The sequence below is a fragment of the Martes martes genome (genome assembly GCF_963455335.1).
Source record: "Martes martes genome assembly, chromosome: 8".
NCBI classification, from domain to species: domain Eukaryota; kingdom Metazoa; phylum Chordata; class Mammalia; order Carnivora; family Mustelidae; genus Martes; species Martes martes.
Genome location: NC_137895.1, coordinates 25,708,582 through 25,728,667, shown reverse-complemented (window position 1 = coordinate 25,728,667; position 20,086 = coordinate 25,708,582). Strand labels below are relative to the sequence as shown.

Below are 20,086 nucleotides of genomic sequence, written 5' to 3'. Positions count from 1 at the left end.
GGGAGAAACAGACTCCCAGCTGAGCAGGGAACCCGATACAGGGCTCCATCCAAGGACCCCGGGATCATGACGTGAGCTGAGCTGAAGGCAGACGCTTAACTGACTAAGACACCCAAGGGCCCATGTACTTTAACCCTTGTAACTATTCTGTCTCATATACATATTCTAAAATGTCAGTAAATGAGATATTTGGTTTCTACGAAAATAAATACTTTTCTCTATTCCGAAAGTCATGGAAGGGAGTTTAATCATTTGGCTTCAACAGGAACAAAAAATAGAATGACTTAGCTTAGTTAAAAAAGCATTTTTAATCCAGTGAAAATTTTGCAGATTATATTCTACACTATTTTTTTCATTAAGAACCTCCCCATCACTGTTAGGCAAAAAGATACTTCCAGACTTATCCAAGAATGGACAGTATCTCTACCAGAAAAACTGTAACACATAAACATGAAATAATCTATATAAACATTTTAATAGTCACTATAAAATTCCACAAAAATGGGAATATTAAGAGGACTTCAATAAAATTATGCCTAACTTAGGCAATATTGAAAAATGCGGAAAGCTCTGCTCTAAAGAGAATAAAAATAAAAAGAAAATATTGGACTATTTAATAAAATAAAATTACATTAAATCATATCTACATTCTTTCAATTTTAAGAAAATGAAATGACATATTGGTTGTGATTAAAATGGAAATACATGTTATTAACTTACATGAAACATCATAAGAAACAGAAAAAAAAAGGTTTAACTGTCATATTAGTATCACCAAGTTTAAGAAGCAGATTTCCTCAAATAATTTTACTATGATGCACAGGAATAGAAATACATATCAAAATAAAAAATACAGGCTCTAAAAGAACAGTCGATTTTTCTTATTCATAAATTGATCACTGAGCTTACTTGTCATTTTACTGCATGTGAAAGTTAGAAACTGGCAGGAAAATAAGAGACATTTTTCTATTTGTTGGTAACTCTAATAGATGTTTAGAAGTTTAACCCATTAACAAACCAATACTCACCTTTCATTTGCCTTCTAATGATGCCTACCAAAATATGCCTAAGAATTCAAATGTGAACATAATTATGTCATTTCAGTGATTTCTTCAACTTTCCTTTTCATACTTAGATCAATGTCTAATATCCATAAATTTCACTGATATAAAGTGTATAATTCAATAGTTATTCATAGATTCAGAGCTGTGCAACCATCACTACAACTGAATTTTAGAACACTCTGTCACCCCCAAGAGAAACTCTGTATCCACTGGCAGTCACTTTCCATGCTCCCTCTCCTTAGTCCCTGGTAGCCACTAATCTAGTTTATGCTTCCACAGATTTGCCTATTCCAGACATGTCATATAAATGGAATCATATAGAATGTGGTCTTTTGAGGGGGGCCTGGGTGGCTCAGTGAGTTAAAGCCTCTGCCTTCGGTTCATGTCATGATCTCAGGGTCCTGGGATCAAGCCCCGAATCGGGCTTTCTGCTCAGCAGGGAGCCTGCTTCCTCCTCTCTTTCTGCCTGCTTCTCTGCCTACTTGTGATCTCTGTCAAATAAATAAAAAAAAACTTAAAAAAAACAATGTGGTCTTTTGTGACTGGCTTCTTTTATTAGGGTACTGTTTTCAACCACGGTGTAGCATGTATCAGAATTTCATTCCTTTTTATGCCTGATACTCCACTGTGTATAGCTATTACATTTGGTTTACTCATTTGCTGATGGACACTTGGGTTGTTTCCACTTTCAGTGCAGCATTTCACATTCCCACCAGCAATGTATGAGATGCCCCCAACGCTGTTTTGAGTAAGTAGGAAATGTTTCTGTACCTGGACTGAAGAGGACTATTGCCTTCAGGTAGGCATATTCATATCCATCAATGCAGAGTTTAACCATGCTGTTACAGAACTCCTGTAGTTTAAAGATGTGCTCCATCAATAATTTTCTTCTTTCTGTTGACATTTTATCTTTAATTAAAAACAAACAAACGAAAGCTTCTAGTTTTTGGTTAAAATGTATGACTATGTTTATCCAATATACTTCCTTCTAACTTCTAGCTTTGAATATAACCAATCTGTAAATGTTTAAAATTCATTCTCTCCACATGTAAAGATGAAACCTGTGATATTCAGACATTGCTTAATTCAAGAAAAAAATAAGCTGTTAGAAAAAAAAAACAAAAATAAAAACCCCAACAAATTATGTGTTTCAAGATACATCCTTGAGAAGATAAGCTGTAAAGATAACCTCCTTAAAAACCGGCCTACAAAAGACTCAAATTTTGGTTAACAAGAGTTGAAAAAAATGAGCAAAAGCACCTAGATTTTTTAAACTTACCAACACTACTAAAATAAAAATACTTAGCAAAAAAAATACCACCAAGACCAAAGAAAAGTTGAATATAATAAAGTTGTATGATAACTTTTAAAATCTATTGTGTTACGTTTAAAACACATCCGATTCATCAACCACAGCTTTAGTGAAGTAAGCTATATATAACCCATTACAAATTCATGAGAAATGAATCAAGACCAGGAGTCCATAAATAAGATGGAATGTAGTGCTACCTTCTAGCAGATCTTCTGTTGATAACATTTTAAGGTGATTTTTCTGCCCTCAAACAGGAAGTAGAAGAAGATGATTTTAAAAATAATGTAAAACAACGAGAAATGGGACATGCTAAGGAAATAAAACATGATTCCCAATTTATAAATTATTCCTAAACTCAAAAAGCAGTTCTTCCATGCTCATGGATAGTCACAAGCCAAATTAAATTTAACATTTAAAAATCAATGACTGCCTGCCCTCAATTAAAGCTATAATCACCGTGGCATCAAGAAAAGGAAAATGAATAAAGACTGCTCTGTTTAGTGAAAGAATATATCCCAATGAACTGATGAAAAAGAGAAAAATCAGCCTATGTTGGGATTCAAAGGACTATAGTGAAAAAAAGGCAGTATAAAAATTGGTGGGAAGTATACATTTAAAAATATCTGATCGCCTCTATGTAAGCTAACCCTGGATTCTTTGGTATCTATGTCCAAATATGCAAACATTCAGAGGGCCTAGTGAGAAGCAGCCTCTCACACTTAAAATACAATTGTTTCAATTTTGTTATACCCTCATTTGAAAATATTTTGAGGTGATTAATGGGTATATTCATCAAAATGTAAAAGTTATCTCTAGTAAAAAGACTGTTGGTATCTAAAACATTAATCAGCTGTCTAACTTTAATGACAACATAGTTTATAAAACTCACGTCCCCTCTTATATCCTGGAAAAGGAAATAAATAAGATGCTCCTTACCCTGCTGCAGGCTACTGTGAAGACAATTGACAAATGTTGCTAATATAGTTGCCACATTCATCACTTGCCAACACTGGGCAAGACCAAGAGTAAAAAGTTCATTCCAATAAGCTTTCACCAATGATATGCTATTTTCTTGCCTATTAAAATGAAACACAATAAACACATATGAGATATTAACATGTATTTTATAAACTTTACAACTTTTTTTTTTTTTTAAGATTTTATTTATTTATCAGATAGAGATCACAAGTAGGCAGAGAGGCAGGCAGAGAGAGAGAAGGAAGCAGGCTCCCTGCTGAGCAGAGAGTCCGATGCGGGGCTCGATCCCAGGACCCTGGGATCATGACCTGAGCCGAAGGCAGAGGCTTTAACCCACTGAGCCACCCAGGTGCCCCATATAAACTTTACAACTTTTTAAAAAAAGATATTCATTTATTTTAGAGAGTGAGTGAGTGAGCACGAGCAGAGGAGAAGGGCAAACAGAGAGGGAGGAACAGACTTCCTACTGAGCAGGGAGCTGGACTCTGGGCTGGATCCCAGGAGCCTGGGATTATGACCTGAGCCAAAGGCAGATGCTTAACAAACTGTGTCACCCAGGCGTCCCGAAATGGTGTATTTAAGCACATTTCAGATGGGATATCTATAAATGAGATACTGAGGATTTTGCTAGGAGTAATGAAAATAAGAAAGGTCCCTTCCTGAACTTCTGAATAAGAAACCTCGAGCATGAGAGTAGGAAAAATATTAGAAGTCAGCCAGGGTTTTAAAAACTAGATCATCCACTGATTATCCATTTAAAATCTAGCTAATATGCTTCCCATGTCTCAGCTGCTTAGCTATATAAAAAGAAGAGAAACTATATGTCCTATAACCTGCTCAGAGTTATTATGAGATGTAAATATAAGAATCAGGTGAACAAGGGATGACACAAAGTATATGCCAGGCACTATTCAAGGCACTGGAGAAATAGCAATAAACAGGATGGATTAAGTCTGCCTCCATGAAACAGAAGGTAAACATAAAAAATACCATCTCAAATATTTTATACACTATATATACACGCATATGGTTATATATACACTAGATTACTTTCAAGTAATAAAAATTCTACATTACTATAAAGGAGGATGATGCATTAAAAAATGGGGGGGGGCAGGTGTTCAGGTAAGGTGGCTAAAGAATGCCCGAGGGGCTGACATCTGAGTAGAGAAAGATGGGAAAGAACTTAAAAAACAAAAAGATCTAGGGTATTGTCAATTTCCTATGGCAATCAAAATCTATGAAAGTGAAGTTTAAATGAAAAGAAAACCAATATTATCAAATCTCCATATAAAAAATGATGTAAAATTTAAATCCTAAAAGAGATCAAGGTAATATTTTCATGCATCAGAAAAGACAGTGAAAATCCAGAATTGAGGAGGGTGTGAGAAAATAAGCATTCAGTCTCATGCAAGCATTGCTGAGGTGTTAACTGGCTTAACATCTTTTTGGAAGACAATTTAATAGTATCTATCTATCAAAAAACTAGAACATAACACCCTCTGAGACTTAGCCATTCCACTTGTAAGAACCTATTTTAAAGAAATACAGAAAGTAGGCAAATTACATATACAATGCTACAGTGCTTATTGTAGCACTAGATAGAATAACAAAGAAAATTAGCAAAAACTCAAATGTCTACTTATAAAGGAAGAGTAAATCAGTAAGAGATCCTGTAAAAGGGAATACTAGGCAACCATTAAGAAGAGAGCAAATTTACATGTGCTGGCATAGGAATTATAAAAATAGAAAGTATAAGTATAAAAGAGTATAAGTATGTAAGTCTACTATATAAGTATATACTTTTAAGTATATACTTTATAAGTATAAAAGAAAGGCAAAGAATAGGATATGCAAGTGTGTAATGGATTATTAAAATATGGCACTGAAATGTCTGGTAGGACACCAAACTGTTAATTAGTGGGGTTAGTTCCTCTGGAGAAAGTAGTTTTACTTTATATGTTTATACTTCAGTGTTACTTTAAAATTTTATAAACAGGAGGAAAAGGTTAAAAGCAAACATGATGGGAAAGTTCACAGTAATTCAGTTTTCACCTTAACCTCGGATTCTTAAGTTTTAAAGAGGAAACAGCTAACCAAGGTACTTAGTGAATACAGGACAGGAAAATGAACAGAGCCAACTGACAAAAAAATGAAAGCTCCTTCTGGCCTGTGTTACACTAGTAGGAAGAAAATACTTTGACATTGTTGTGGGAGACTCAGAGTAAAGTTCAAGGAGTAACCGTGCAGAGGATGCGGGACACCAAAATTGCTGAGTATCCTAAAGGAAAAATGATGAAAAGTGGCAACTGAGGAATAAGCCACCAGACTGTTTTGTTTCCATAGGAAAAGTGGAAGAACTAAATATGAAGATTAATTACAGAAAGAGATCTATATTTACATCTTCATCCAAAACAAAACCGCAAATATCCTTGGAGTATAGTAGTGAGGCTGTTCAAATGTTTTTAAGAAGTTCATTACGAAAGGAGAACAGCAAGTTCTTTTTAAAGAGAAGGTTCCCAAGAGAATGAAGGAAAATGAGCACTGAGAGTCAATCTAGTTCACAGTGGCACTGGATTAGATCATTTACGCTCATCATCTCAGCTAAGTAGCTGCGTCAGCAAGAAAGCATTTCTGCCCTTAATTTACAGATGTAGAAATAGAGCCTAGTTAAGTAGCAAAGCTAGCAGATGAATAAATCTAGAATTTGAACCCAGGTGTTGAAAATCGATGCTTTTGTATAAATCATTACAATTTTAGCAAGTAAAATGCTAAAGTCAAATTTCTCAGGAGAGACTCCCCTTTATAGCTAATATTTTGTGATGAGAAGGGTATGTTTGACATTAACTTTTTTCTGTTAAAATCAAGTAATTATTGTAATCACATCATACTACCTATTTTCTAAACATCTTTCCTTTGAAGATTTTATTTATTTATTTGACAGACAGAGATCACAAATAGGCAGAGAGAGAGAGGAAGGGAAGCAGGCTCCCTGCTGAGCAGAGAGCCCAATGCAAAGCGGGGCTCGATCCCAGGACCCTGAGATCACGACCCGAGCTGAAGGCAGAGGCTTAACCCACTGAGCCACCCAGGTACCCCTAAACATCTTTCCTTTGAAAAGCAAAAAGAGCTGGATGGGGTAATTAAAGTATCAGTCAGGTACACTGAAAGCAACGGCAGTGTAATTAATAGAGACATTAGGTTGCGTAACAGTAAATACGTCAACTTCTTTTACAAATAGGTATAGGTATTTTCTTCTATTCTTCTATATTGTTAAGTTCATTAAAATATGTACATAGTACTCATAATTAGAGATCAGATCATTGTTTATACTCTTTATTTTGATAAAGTAGTATGACTTTTGAAGTCATTTACATGTGGGGATAACCTACTTGTCTTCTAAAACCCAAGGCATTATACTTTACTAGCAGCATGTATTTGAAAGGAAGGGATGGTCCTTAGGGAAAAGTAGTCAATGATACAGCAATAAAGTTGGTTTTATTTTTATTTTTTAAATTTTTAAAAAAGATTTTATTTATTTGACAGAGAGAGAGAGAGCACACAAGCAGGGGGAGTAGTAGAGGGAGAAGGAGAAGGCTCCTTGCCAAGCATGGAGCCCCACGTGGGGCTCGATCCCAGGACTCTGGGATCATGACCTGAGCCGAAGCCAGACGCTTAACCAACTGAGCCACCCAGGTGCCCCTATTTTCTTTAATTAAAAAAAAACACACACACACACACACACACTATTTTATTTATTTATTTTGATAGCACAAGCAGGGGGAATGGTAGGCAGAGGAAGGGGGGAAGGAGGCTCCCCAAAGAGCAGGGGGAGCCCAATGTGGGACTCGATTCCAGGACCCTGGGATCATGACCTGAGCTGAAGGCAGTCGCCAAACCAACTGAGCCACCCAGGCACCCAATAAAGTGGTTTTATTTTATTTTATTTTTTAAAATATTATTTATTTATTTATTTGACAGATCACAAGTAGACACAGAGGCAGGCAGAGAGAGAGGGAAAAGCAGGCTCCCTGCTGAGTGGAGAGCCCAATGTGGGGCTTGATCCCAGGACCCTGAGTCCATGACCTGAGCTGAAGGCAGAGGCTTAACCCACTGAGCCACACAGATGCCCCAATAAAGATGTTTTAAACCCACATCTATAATAAACATTACTTTGTTTCCGTGGGATTTTAAAGATTCAACTTTCAGGCTTAGCATTTATGGAAGGTTTCTTAAAATACTTAAAAAATAAAGTCTCCTGTAGCAAATAGTGGTGGTTTAGAACTTTGGGTTATATTACGAGAATCCAGGTAGAGAGGACTGCTGACAAATCATGCCAAGTGCCTGTAACTGAACCTACTACTGTGTAATCACCTAAATCATGCAGGTAGAAGTGAAAAACAACTGAATTCCTGAAAGTTTTGAAACTACAAATCTTAAACAGAAAAGTAATATCCTTGTAAAACATAAAAGGACTGTACAAGACAGACAGTATTAACCACCCACTGTTCCATCGGTTCTTGAAACTACTGTTCTCCATTCAGTAATTAATCAAAACAAACTCGACTTTTAGTAAATGATTAATGTTGCTTATTTGTTTCTCCCTGCAATATTAGGGCTTTGTTCCCAAGTTTTGTGTCTACGGATAAAACTGTAACCAATGTCAGTTTCTAGGAGACTCAGAATAGCTTTTATTATCACACAAAATTTCCCATCATCGGTACTTAGTCTTCTTCCATCTGATTAACTCAAACTACAAACAATCTAGATGGGGACAGTATGTAAGAGTTTATGCAGCGATTAATGGCCTCACATGCTATACCAATGGTTAATTCTGATTGTAAAGAATCCTGTGGCTGTTATTTTAAAACCAATTTTCAGTACAGATCAGAGGGAAATGTGGCTGCCACTGTAAGACTGTATTCTAATTGGAAATCTCAGGTTTTATTCTTGGTTTAACATCTGGAGAATGTTTCCACAGGATAATCACACTTAATTTAACAGAAGTACTTAAGATCAATAGTATTATATAAATTAAAGGAGTTCAAAGTACTCCCTAAAAATCGTTCCTTTTGTTTTTTTTAAATATAATAGTTGATAGCCTTTTATAAAAAGTATCACCAGGTTACTTTTCAACACAAAGTACTCCAGTTACAAGCTTAGGGAACCAATTAAACTTAATCCTTTAAAATAAACTGCTAATATGTAAATTTATATCATATTTTAAAGGATTTTTATTTTATTTGACAGATAGAGATCACAAGTAGGCAGAGAGGCAGGCAGAGAGAGAGGGGGAAGCAGGCTCCCCGCTGAGCAGAGAGCCCGATGCGGGGCTCGATCCCAGGACGCTGGGATCATGACCTGAGCCGAAGGCAGAGGCTTTAACCCACTGAGCCACCCAGGTACCCCTATATCATATTTTATTTCTTTGTTAAAAGCAGCAGACTGGAGGCATTCTGAAAACTAAATGTTATTTTGAGAGAAAGGGCTAACAATAGTTCTAAAGGTCAACCATTCCAAATCAGGCTTTCAATCTATGTAACTACATTACTTAAGTATGTGATTTAATGCATGGTATACCCAACACTAAATTATAGTGGGGTTCTCCGTGTGCTTTTTTTTTTTTTTTTAAAGGAGGCTGCATGCCCAGCGCAGAGCCCAATGTGGGGCTCGAACTCATGACCCTGAACATCAAGACCTGAGCTGAGATCAAGAGCCTGATGCTTAACCGACTGAGGCACCCAGGCACCCCTTTGTATGCTTTTTAAAGTCATGACTGAGATATTCCTTAGTCATATTAACTACTCTGTAAGACTAAAGGATGGACACTTATCATTCCTATTTGGCAAATGGGAGAACAGAAGTATAGGATATGAAGGCACATTATTTATGAAATCATATTGGTGAGTATGGCCCTGTAACTAGGAAAATACTTTTCTAATTATGGGTTTAACTTTTTCCATGGTCTCTTTGCCTCTTCATACCAGTTACTTTAACACAATCTAAATAAATTTGGCAAACTGTAGGTAATGCAGATGTAATACAGATTACTGATGTGGTCCTTAGCAATACATCCAAATGATCATTGTGGTACTACAGGGTCTACGTTATCTTCCCCTTCCCCACTTTTTGTAACCACAGATTGGAAAACAATTGTTTCTATTTTGAAACATTCACTGTATTCAAGTTTTAAGTCCTTATGAACATGTCTGAGATGAACACTGGAACAGTGGGGTTGGGAGGGAAACAACAAGCCCAGGACATACCTACAGCCTCCCTATCTTCAGGTCAAAGACAGCCCATTACAAACGCTGGCCAAGATTTATCAGCTCCCCTGCTTATTATTTTTTTTTAAAGATTTTATTTCTTTATTTATTTATTTGACAGATAGATCACAAGGAGGCAGAGAGGCAGGCAGAGAGAGAGGGGGAAGCAGGCTTCCCGCCGAGCCGAGAGCCCGATGCAGGGCTTGATCCCAGGACCCTGAGATCACCATCCAAGCCGAAGGCAGAGGCTTTAATCCACTGAGCCACCCAGGCACCCCTCCCCTGATTATTTTCAATTTGAATTATTGACTCAGTCAAATGATGAAACATGGATACTCTTCCTACATAAAAATAATATAAGAAAATACTAACTGCCATAATTTATCATATAAATAACAAAACTTAATAATGTTATGCCATTTTTTTCCTTTAATGCAAATCCATCCAAAATAAAAGTTCTTGCTTAGTGTACATTTGTGCAATAAAATCACATTCATACTCAAGGACTTCAAAAACACTTACCCTAGAGCCTGGAAGGAAGGAATCGAAAGTGCCCAGTGCATCGATAAGAACAGCAGTCTGGAGGCAGACTCCCCAATGTAGTGCACATTCAGGTACTCAGGCATAGGAGAAGGCATGGTGAGCTAGTGTGAACAGGGACTGAGGTAAATTATCTTACGACAGTTCTAAGTGATAATTTCTTTGAAAAAGTTACATGTAAACATATCAAATAGGAGTTTGATATATTCACCCAAAGTCAAATCTTGAAATAATCCAAGTGACTGGATTTTGCAGCTATAAATAGGATTTAGAATAAGTAGACCATAGTTGCTAACAAAGCAATATTCAGACAAGCAGAAGCTCACTTAATAAATATCAGTTGTGATATACTTTGGTTGTGTTTTTAGAAGTTATTTCTGTCTTGGTCTAACAATGTGCTTATTTTCCTTTCTTCTCTTCCTTCGTCAATAATGGTATATAACAAGTTCAGTGTAAGGAACAATCCTGTATGTTAAATGTTCCTTTCACACAGGCTATGGGGAATAACAAATTCAAATCTTACAGGGTCAGGAGAATAATGAGTGAAGTGGGCTTGCTGGTGCCCTGTGGGAGGTGCATATTCCCAGATAAAGGGCACAGCTATGACACGAATTCCATACATTGAAAACATATGGCAATTTGGACTAAGGACTGCCTGCTCTATTTTTCAAAGAGCAGGTTCTGCGTGAAATCTCCCTGTTTAATCTACAGGTAAAACAAAACTTATCTGTGGCTGAAATACTCATAGGCTGTCAGTTTGTACTGCTGACCTCGGGTAGTTATTTTAAGTGTTTCAAACGGTTGAAAATAAATATCCCACATCAAAACACTTCTAAAAGCATTTCTGAAAAGCTTGTTAAATAGAACTTTCATTGTTATAAATGAAATATAATTTCATCCATAAAAAACACTACCTTAAATTTCTATCACTAAAAAAAATAATCTATGCTCTAGAGTACTTTGTAGGCATTAAAATTGGTGAGATAAACTGAGATGTGATGGCATAGAAAAAATAATACCTTACAGACACCTAAGTGGGAAAACTATGAAACAGTATATAGATGACCCAATTTATGTTAAAAAGAAAGGCACAGTGTGTGTGTGAGTGTGTGTGTGTGTTTGTTTTAAAAGAACAGAAGGAGATCTATCACACAGTTCACAGGAGCCACCTCAGGGGGAGAGTAGGTGGATGTACCCATATGTATTTTTCTGGAGAAAGGATAGCTTTAATCAGATTCTCAAGGGTGTCTATGATGCCGAACAGATCAAAGGATTTTCATCAAAATGATATAAAAGTTCTCCAGAAATGTTAGGTAAAAATGTAAAAAATATTAACTGCCTTTGTTCACTATTAGCCACAAATGGTTTATCTATTTATAAATGGTGCCAACTAATAAAACAGAGATATTAATAGTTGAAATACCATGTATGAGAAGAATATATATATATTTTTAAAGATTTTATTTGTTTATTTGAGAAAGAAAAAGAGAGTGAGCACAAGCGACACTGAGGGGCAGAAGGAGGACCAGACTCCCCACTGAGGAGGGAGCCCGATGCAGGGCTGGGACTCAGGACTCCAGAATCATGACCTGAGCCCAAGGCAGAAAGACGTTCAACCTACTGAGCCTCCCAGGTGCCCTGAGAATATTTTTTATTTTAAAAAAATTCTTTTTTAAGATTTTATTTTTAAGTAATCCTTATACCTAGCAGGGGGCTCAAACTCACAACCCTGAGATTAAGAGTCACACACTCGGGGGTGCCTGGGTGGCTCAATCGTTAAGCGTCTGCCTTCAGCTCAGGTCATGATCCCAGGGTCCTGGGTTTGAGCCCCGCATTGGACTCCTTGATTGGCGGGAAGCCTGCTTCTCCCTCTCCCACTCCCCCTACTTGTGTTTCCTCTCTTGCTGTGTCTCTGTCAAATAAATAAAATCTTTAATTAAAAGAAAAAAAAAAGAGTCACAGACTCCAATGACTGAGCCAGCCAGGCACCCTGAGAATAATTTTTAAACGCTTGAGAAATGTTTACTGGAGCAGCAAATTAAAATGCCACTATTTAAAAAGAATTCTTAAGAGAACTATAGGCAAGCAGATATTAAACATCTTAAATATAATTATTAGGATGCAACTGTTTCTTTCCATGTGTAAGTATATGAAAAACAAACTGGCAAAACTATCATACCTTTTCAGAATTGCCCAAGGGGAGTTGAGTGGGAAAAAGCCTGAAAGATCAGGGGAATTACCAGAGATTACTAGTTTTAGCGGGCTGGAGTAAGTAGGATGCAAAACAACAGTTATTTAAACGAATAGTTAAGTCACTTTTAAGAAGTAAAATAGTTACAGTATTAAAAGTTAGACATAAGGGCTAAAAGATACAGATGTACCTTGACTGGTAGAATGGTTGTGGTAATGTTGAAAACTTTGTGCTTTAATCATAAAATTAAAATCATTTGCAATACATACTAGAGGAACTCATTATTTAAAAGACTGCCATGCTATATTACAAAGAGAAGAAATATCTCATAATTTATCTGTTTTAATACTTAATTTTCTTAAAGCAAGATACACCTCTAGCATCATGAATCAGTCAGCGCTGGCTTAAGAAATAAGAATTTATTCAACAAGTCTTTTAGATTGCAAAGACAATGATTTCTTCCTCTATAAAAAGAAGATGAGTTTCTGCTAAAGATGTTAAAGAGCTTCCCCCAAATACCTGTGGACTTTTAGGTTTATAAATTGAATTACACACATTTTAAAAATTGCGCACATTCAGCACTTTGAGATGATTTTTTTTTTTTTTAAAGTAGGCTTCACGCCCAGAATGGAGCCAAACATGGGATTCGAACTCATGACCACGAGATCAAGACCTAAGCTGAGGTCAAGAGTTGGATACTTAACCAACTGAGACACCCAGGTGCCCCAATATACTGAGATGACTTTTAAAAGGGTGTTGATATGAATTAAACTTGGCTACCCATTTTAGAAGTTACTTGTCTACCATTACCTTTCTAGCACCTTCTGTAATTCTGATAATAAGCTAAATGATAGGATTTTAAAATAATCATTTGACTTGAGTTAGGAGATGTGAATTCTACTCCAACATGTCATTAATTAGTTGTGTGACTCTAGATTACACATTATAATTCAGCAAACACTGACTGAGATCTTTTTTTTTTTTTTTTAAAGTAAATTCATCCACCAACGTGGGACTCAAACTCACAACCCAAAAATCAAGAGTCACATACTCTATCTACCAACTGAGGCAGCCAGGTGCCCCAACCGGGATTTCACTGTAACGTACTAAGCTAAATGCCGAGGCTTCAAAAGAAGAATAAAAGGGAAATGGAAAGAGTTGCAGAAAGGGCTAAGAGAGGGATGGCATTTCTGATAAATGATGGTCAACTGAATCAAAATGTGTAAGGTCCTAAAAGGTCATGGACTTTATCTCACATGGGCAATAGAAAGCTAACGAAGGCTTTTAGGTAGCAGAGTAACATAACTGGATTCTTTTTTTTTTTTTTTAAAGATTTTATTTATTTGAGAGAGAGAGTGCACACACACACATGAAGAGGGGATAATGGGGAGAGGGAGAGGGCTAAGCAGGGATCCTAACTAAGGGCTCAATCTTAGGACCTGTGCTGAAGGCAGATGCATAACCAACTGAGCCACTCAGGCGTCCCATAACTGGACTGATTTTCAATAAACATCACTCTGTTACCAGGGCAAAGGACAAGATGAAGAGACTGGAAGCAAAGACATTACTCTAACAGTTTAGGTTAGAAATTTTAAAAGGCCTTGAAATATGGTGATAAAAATGAAGAGGAAAGGAGAAATTCAAACAAAAGAATGGTTAGGATTCAATTAGGGAATGGAAGGGAGTGAGGTGTGGGGAGAATGATGACGAGTCCCAAACATCAAAGATGGTGACCAGAAGGGCTAACGTTTTAATACTGAGATGATATGTATGAGAACAGTTTTGGAAATCACCTACCTCCGTCTCATACACTTATTTCTAAATGGGAATTCTATCCACCTTGATGATCTATGCAATCAAATAACAAGAATGAAGAATAAAGTATATGAAATCACACCAGAAACTCTGAAATTTAATAAAAATATTTAATATTTCTATTGTCCTAGATTCTCCAGAACCAAATTCCAAGATGCATTATTAGACTATTTCTCCTTTCTGTTTGCATTGCTTTGAACAAGACACTGAAAACCTCCAAATCTTTTTTCATTCACAATGTATAAATGACAATATAGGTCCAAACTTTCACAACCAACTGTGATTAAGGCTCAAATGTAAAAATGTACACATGAAAGCATGTTGCAAGCTAATGTGTACGAAAAAATGTATGATAGGAACAAAATCCTATTTAGCTCAGTTGTTAAGAGAAAACTGAGTTTTTGATCACAGATGTCAGGTTTTGAAACTCATGACTGTAAAACCTCAATGAGAAAGCCAACTACGAAAGTACTGAACTGGGAAGTGAGAGAAAAGTAAAACTCTTCATTTCACAAAGGCTGTAAACACGCAGCAGAGAAAGAAGCTGTCTTTGTCAGGAGACCAAGAAACTTCACAGTGCTCATTCTGAGGACACCCAGAGAACAGCAGGTCAAAGACTGTTCCAGAGACAGGAATAAAGTTCTAATTTGCCTAACACATCCATCCATAACAAATATTTGAAAAAATCAAACATTTTGAGGACCAACATCAACAGCTAAAAAAGGATGGCTTCTGCTTTCTATAGAAGTACTCTATACTTTTTACTTGCAATGGGTCCTCTTCCTACCTATCTTTTTCCTTTCCTTCCCATTTAAATCCAAAGGTAGAAAATAAAAGACAGACAACAAAAGCATGTCTTTTATTCAGAATAAAAAAGCAATGGGGAAAATCAGTTTTGCCTTGCTCCACCCTTGTCCATAGCTCCTACCATAATTTTTAAGGATGACACTGATTATTCCCATTATCTTTTCTTACAGCCCCCTCCCCCAAATTTTCATGTACAGTACAAATAAAACATTTCTAATTTTTTTCATACAGGTTATCTTTGGTAAAATTTTACATGAAGATTGGTTCCACTGTTCTGTTTTACTGACTGTATCAAATTACAGCACTTTATTAAGTCACTGAGTTTTCTCTGTGGCTACTTCTTCCAAGTCAAATTTTACAAATATAAATTTTATTGTACGCAGTTTTAGCCAATGTTAGATTTGTGTTATTTGTACCAGTCACACAAACCACTATTTGTTAACTGTTTATATTTTCATTAGAAACCCATGAAAACTTATAATCTAAAGTAAAGTTATACATAATTTCCTTCAGGTACTCTAGGACAGCTGTGTATTGCTAATTGAAATCTCCTATATATTTTTAATCACTTTGCATACGATTTGCTGAGAGTACTCATTGCTAGCAGAGAAAAGATACAGAGTGGTTAAAATGGAGGGGTCAAAACATCTGAGTCTTAATATAGGGCCTCAATGGTCAGTGTATCTATAGCTATAGTCCGAACATTATCTGAAAGCCAAAGTTATTTTCTAATATTCTACATGTATTGTTTTCATCATAAATTAATGTATTTAGGGGAGCAAAAAAATAAACTACAAATGTACCTTCTCCAAAATGGTTAAGTGTAAGAAGTTAAAAGCCAGAAGTTAAAATGTATTAAATAATTTTTACATTCTTAATACTGAGAGCTAGCTAATTGGGGCAATACTAACAAATGGAATTCTTTATAGTTACTATGGTAGGAATAACTGGGTCTCACATACTAGCTTACGCTAAAGCACCGAAGAAAACCAGTGTATACAAACATGGTGAATGTCAATACTCAGGGTTAACAGCAACACCCCAAACTCATGTCTAAAATGTTCTAAAAGCTAGCTTTTGTAAACTTAAAACCACTAATCGATATCATAACCATGATTTATAAGCAGGATGCTTTACTGAGCCATCGCTTTATACAGCCAGATGTGCATGTTTCAGTTGCTATTCTGAATTCTATCAGGAATACTTCTGACTTTAAAAGCACAACAAATATACCTTGATTTCTGAAGGGAAGATTAAAATCAAAATGGATAATACAGGATTAAAAATTATATTTAAAAAATATGGAAATACCCTGAAAGCTACATGTGAGTCGCTGAGAAGTGGCCCCTCTTTTTCGATGTAATTTATGCTCGAGTCTCCAGCAATTAGGTGTACGCTTCCTTCCATGCCCTCTACTGAGCTCTGACAGGCTGTGCTCTCTCCAGGATTCAGTGCTTTTGCAAGAGTGTCAAATGCCCTATTAGGAGACATTAGATGCTGTGAGCTTGGTCAATCTCCAAAAAATAAAAAATAAAATTCTACATAAAATTCTGGAATTAAGATTTAGGCCTAAAAAATTATTGAGAATACAGAACTTCAGTGTATCACTGATTACTCTATTTCAGTGATAACTATACCTGCTTCCAAAAGCAACAAATAAACATCAATTATGTATAGTATGAAAAGCTGTATTATATTAATGTATTATCAGAGAATTACAGTCTTTAAAAAAAAAAACTTATGTAATCACCAGGAGGAAAAACCCTTACACTTTGGTCTCAAAACATGCTTTTACAAGTTATACATTTGATACTACAAGATAACAACCCATTTACTTTATATACAGAAGTTATTTAGAAAGAATAAGGGCAAGAACTTATGTCAACTTTACTGCATTCTACACAACAGATTAGACTTTAATTTTATTTAAAAATTCAGAAAATATTTTAAAACTTGTGTTAACACAGCTACATCTAATCTGTAAGAATCTGAGATTAGGATGGCAAATAATGAACTAATGTTAGCAAATAACTATTAGCTCCCCATATTTTTCAAAGAGAGGCCTTTCAGAGTTCCCTAAAATCTCATGTTCAACAAAGTACTTATTGAGACTCTTAAATGCAGTTTCCTCAACATTTAGATGATGAACAGTGTGAAAAACGCCTGAAGAGATCCAGTTTCTACATCCCATATATTAATATCAAGAGAACAAAAAACAGAATTCTCATACAAGTTTCCTGAAGTGTAACTTAAAATTGTAGTTGATTCAATTAAGTCCTTCAAATCTATTTTCATCATTTAAAAATTGGTGGGGAAAATGAGCATGGCTGCCTGGGTAAGGCAACTGTTTAACTCTAAATACACAGAAGATAAAATAACACGTTTAGCAAGAAAAAAATTCCTAAATTTTATGATTACATTTCTAATCTTTAATATTCATTTATTGATCATTATTTGGAATGTAACCTGCTGAATATTTTACACTGAATGTGCTTTTTCAGTGAAAACTTACTGTGCTTTAAATTTTCTAAGTCTAACAGAAATACTTGTTTTCTGAAACTTCTGTAAATAGTATTCGACATAAGAATATTGTAAGATATACTAAAAAGAGCAAAACAGACCTTACCTTGAAACATCACCATTAGTCTGCATTTCTTGATGAAATTCACACAAAGAGGTATCACCATTACTTAAGCTTTCAATCATAGATATTTCATTACTATTCTGAGAAGGATCTTTAGTTTTTCCAAGATTTGCTAATGATGTAACCACACTGGCCAATGTACTTAAATCTCCCTGACAAGATTCAGCCTTAAAAAAAAAAAAAAAAAATTAAAATCTGCAAATAGGGGTATCAGAGAACTTTTTGTCTGAAATATCCAATTCTAGATTATGAAATGACAAAATTAAAATATTCTAATTAAGATAAATGGAATCTAGAAAGTAAAATCAAAGAGCTCTGAGCCTTTAGAAACTTCCTGAGGAAAATGTTAAGTTTAGAAACATCAGGTACATTTCCTAGGAAATGTTTATATAAAAGTTACATTAAACCAAAAAGTGTACTTAATGATGAATCTATTCACATCAACAATACCTCCCTCTGTAAAAGGATCTTAGATGATCTTTTAAGTTCTTTTTTTAATTAAAATTCTGCCAATTTCCAAAACTCTCTATACAAACTATAAAGTTGTACAAAATGTATTAAAATTAATGTTACTGAAAAGATGAAAAAAAGGTAAATGTATTGCTGAACAGAATTCTTAGAATGCCAACTTTCATCAGCCACTGTGTTAAATGTGTTAATACCACGTGCTGTGTAGGTGAAAAATCTCTTTACATATCTAAGATAATTTTTAAAAAAAGATTTTATTTATTTATTTGACAGAGAGAAAAAGATTAAGAGAATGAGTTGGGGGAGGGGCAGAGGGAGAAGCAGATTCCTCAGGGAGCAGGGAGCCTGACACGGGACTTAATTCCAGGACCCAGGATCATGACCTGAGCTGAAGGCAGATGCTTGACCAACTGAGCCACCCAGGAGCCCATGATAATGGCCTTTTGCTATACATTGCATATTTTCCCATTTGTCTTTAGCTTTCATTTTGGTTAATCATGTATATATTCTTTATTCACTAATTAGCTATTATTATTTTGTGAAAAAGTATTCTCTCTCCTTAACTCTTTGACTACCCAGAAATATAATTTCTGTAGGAAAGGCAGATAGGTGCTTGATTTTTCTTTATCAATTTTCAGAGCAATGAGTCAGTGCCCTTAGCAACCTCTACTGGCGACAAGTGAGTTTTAAGTACCACTTTAAATTCATAGATTTTTATATATTTGATACATTTAAATGAATCGTTCTTGTTTAAATACTCAAATTATTCCATCCTAACCTAATGAGAGTCCCTTCAATTGCCTTCTACGGCCAACTGACAGAATCCTTTAATGAAATTTAATTTTTCTGTTTTTAAGTGCTTTTAATCCAACAAAAACATATGTTTCCTTGATGTTTCATGTTATATCAATTCTTCAGTTTATGTGAAATTAGTTTTAGTGAACAGAATGAAACAACTTTTGTGCTTCCCAAATTAATGAATGGTCCGAGAATCATTTACTGAGAACTCTACTAGCTGTGGAGTTCTTACTTGGTTCCTACTTACATATGTATTTTATTTAATCCTTATAACAACGCTGTGAAATAGGAATCATCATGCCTTTATTACTGACAAGAAGAATTACCTCTTGTCATTCTGCAGCAAACAGTGGGGGCAAGACTGTTCCAGGCTTCATATACTTGAGTAAAAGGTGTTAACATTTTTAAGTGTTTTAATTTTCAACTAAATCTTAAACACATCTATTTTCTTCTTCTTTTTTTTTTAAAGATTTATTTATCCATTTATCTGACAGACAGAGACCACAAGTAGGCAGAGAGGCAGGCAGAGAGAGAGAGGAGGAAGCAGGCTCCCTGCTGAGCAGAGAGCCCGATGTGGGGCTCGATCCCAGGACCCTGGGATCATGACCTGAGCCGAAGGCAGAGGCTTTAACCCACTGAGCCACCCAGGCGCCCCGTATTTTCTTCCATTTTATAACATGCCTACCTAGCTAGATCTTTAAGTTTTTGCCAATGAAGACTCTTAGGCAATGCGAAAAGACCTCATCTTGTGACCCAACAGTTTTGAGATTTTGTCAGAAACTTACCACACAAGATTGTTATTATAATTTTATAATATTATTATAATATTAAAATATTATAACTTAATACAAAGACATATAGAAAAGCAGTATCGGGGAAAATAGTAATTTTTTGTTTCAACAAAACTTAGTTGTCTTCCTTTCCTAAAGGAGTTAATATGTCAGTGCCGTCGTAACTACCATCCTAACCTTGAATCACATATACAAGGGGAAGCAAAATCTTATAATTCCAAAATATATGGTAAAAGGTCAAATCTCCCCACTTAATAACAAAATGCTAAAGCCCAACCTATATGGTTGACACTCTTATTTGCCCTATTTTACAGATGAGGAAGGAAAGTGAAGCCTGAGAGGTCAAATAACTTGCCCAAGGTTATGTAGCTAGTAAGTGGCAGATGAAATTTGATTCCAGAGCTCATGTATG

At 35.6% G+C, this 20,086-nt stretch overlaps 1 protein-coding gene across 2 annotated transcripts in view; it reads right to left on the bottom strand.

Moving 5' to 3' along the window:
• Positions 1–20,086, bottom strand: part of NR2C1 (nuclear receptor subfamily 2 group C member 1) — a 46,056-nt gene that overhangs the window by 5,306 nt on the left and 20,664 nt on the right. For both annotated transcript variants that reach the window (XM_080811427.1, XM_080811428.1), the window contains 5 exons: positions 17,600–17,784; positions 16,285–16,450; positions 10,143–10,264; positions 3,313–3,452; positions 1,836–1,973 (listed from right to left, as the gene is read on the bottom strand). In XM_080811427.1, coding sequence (XP_080667553.1) covers positions 1,836–1,973; positions 3,313–3,452; positions 10,143–10,264; positions 16,285–16,450; positions 17,600–17,784 — 751 coding nt within the window. The remainder of the gene's footprint in view (positions 1–1,835; positions 1,974–3,312; positions 3,453–10,142; positions 10,265–16,284; positions 16,451–17,599; positions 17,785–20,086) is intronic.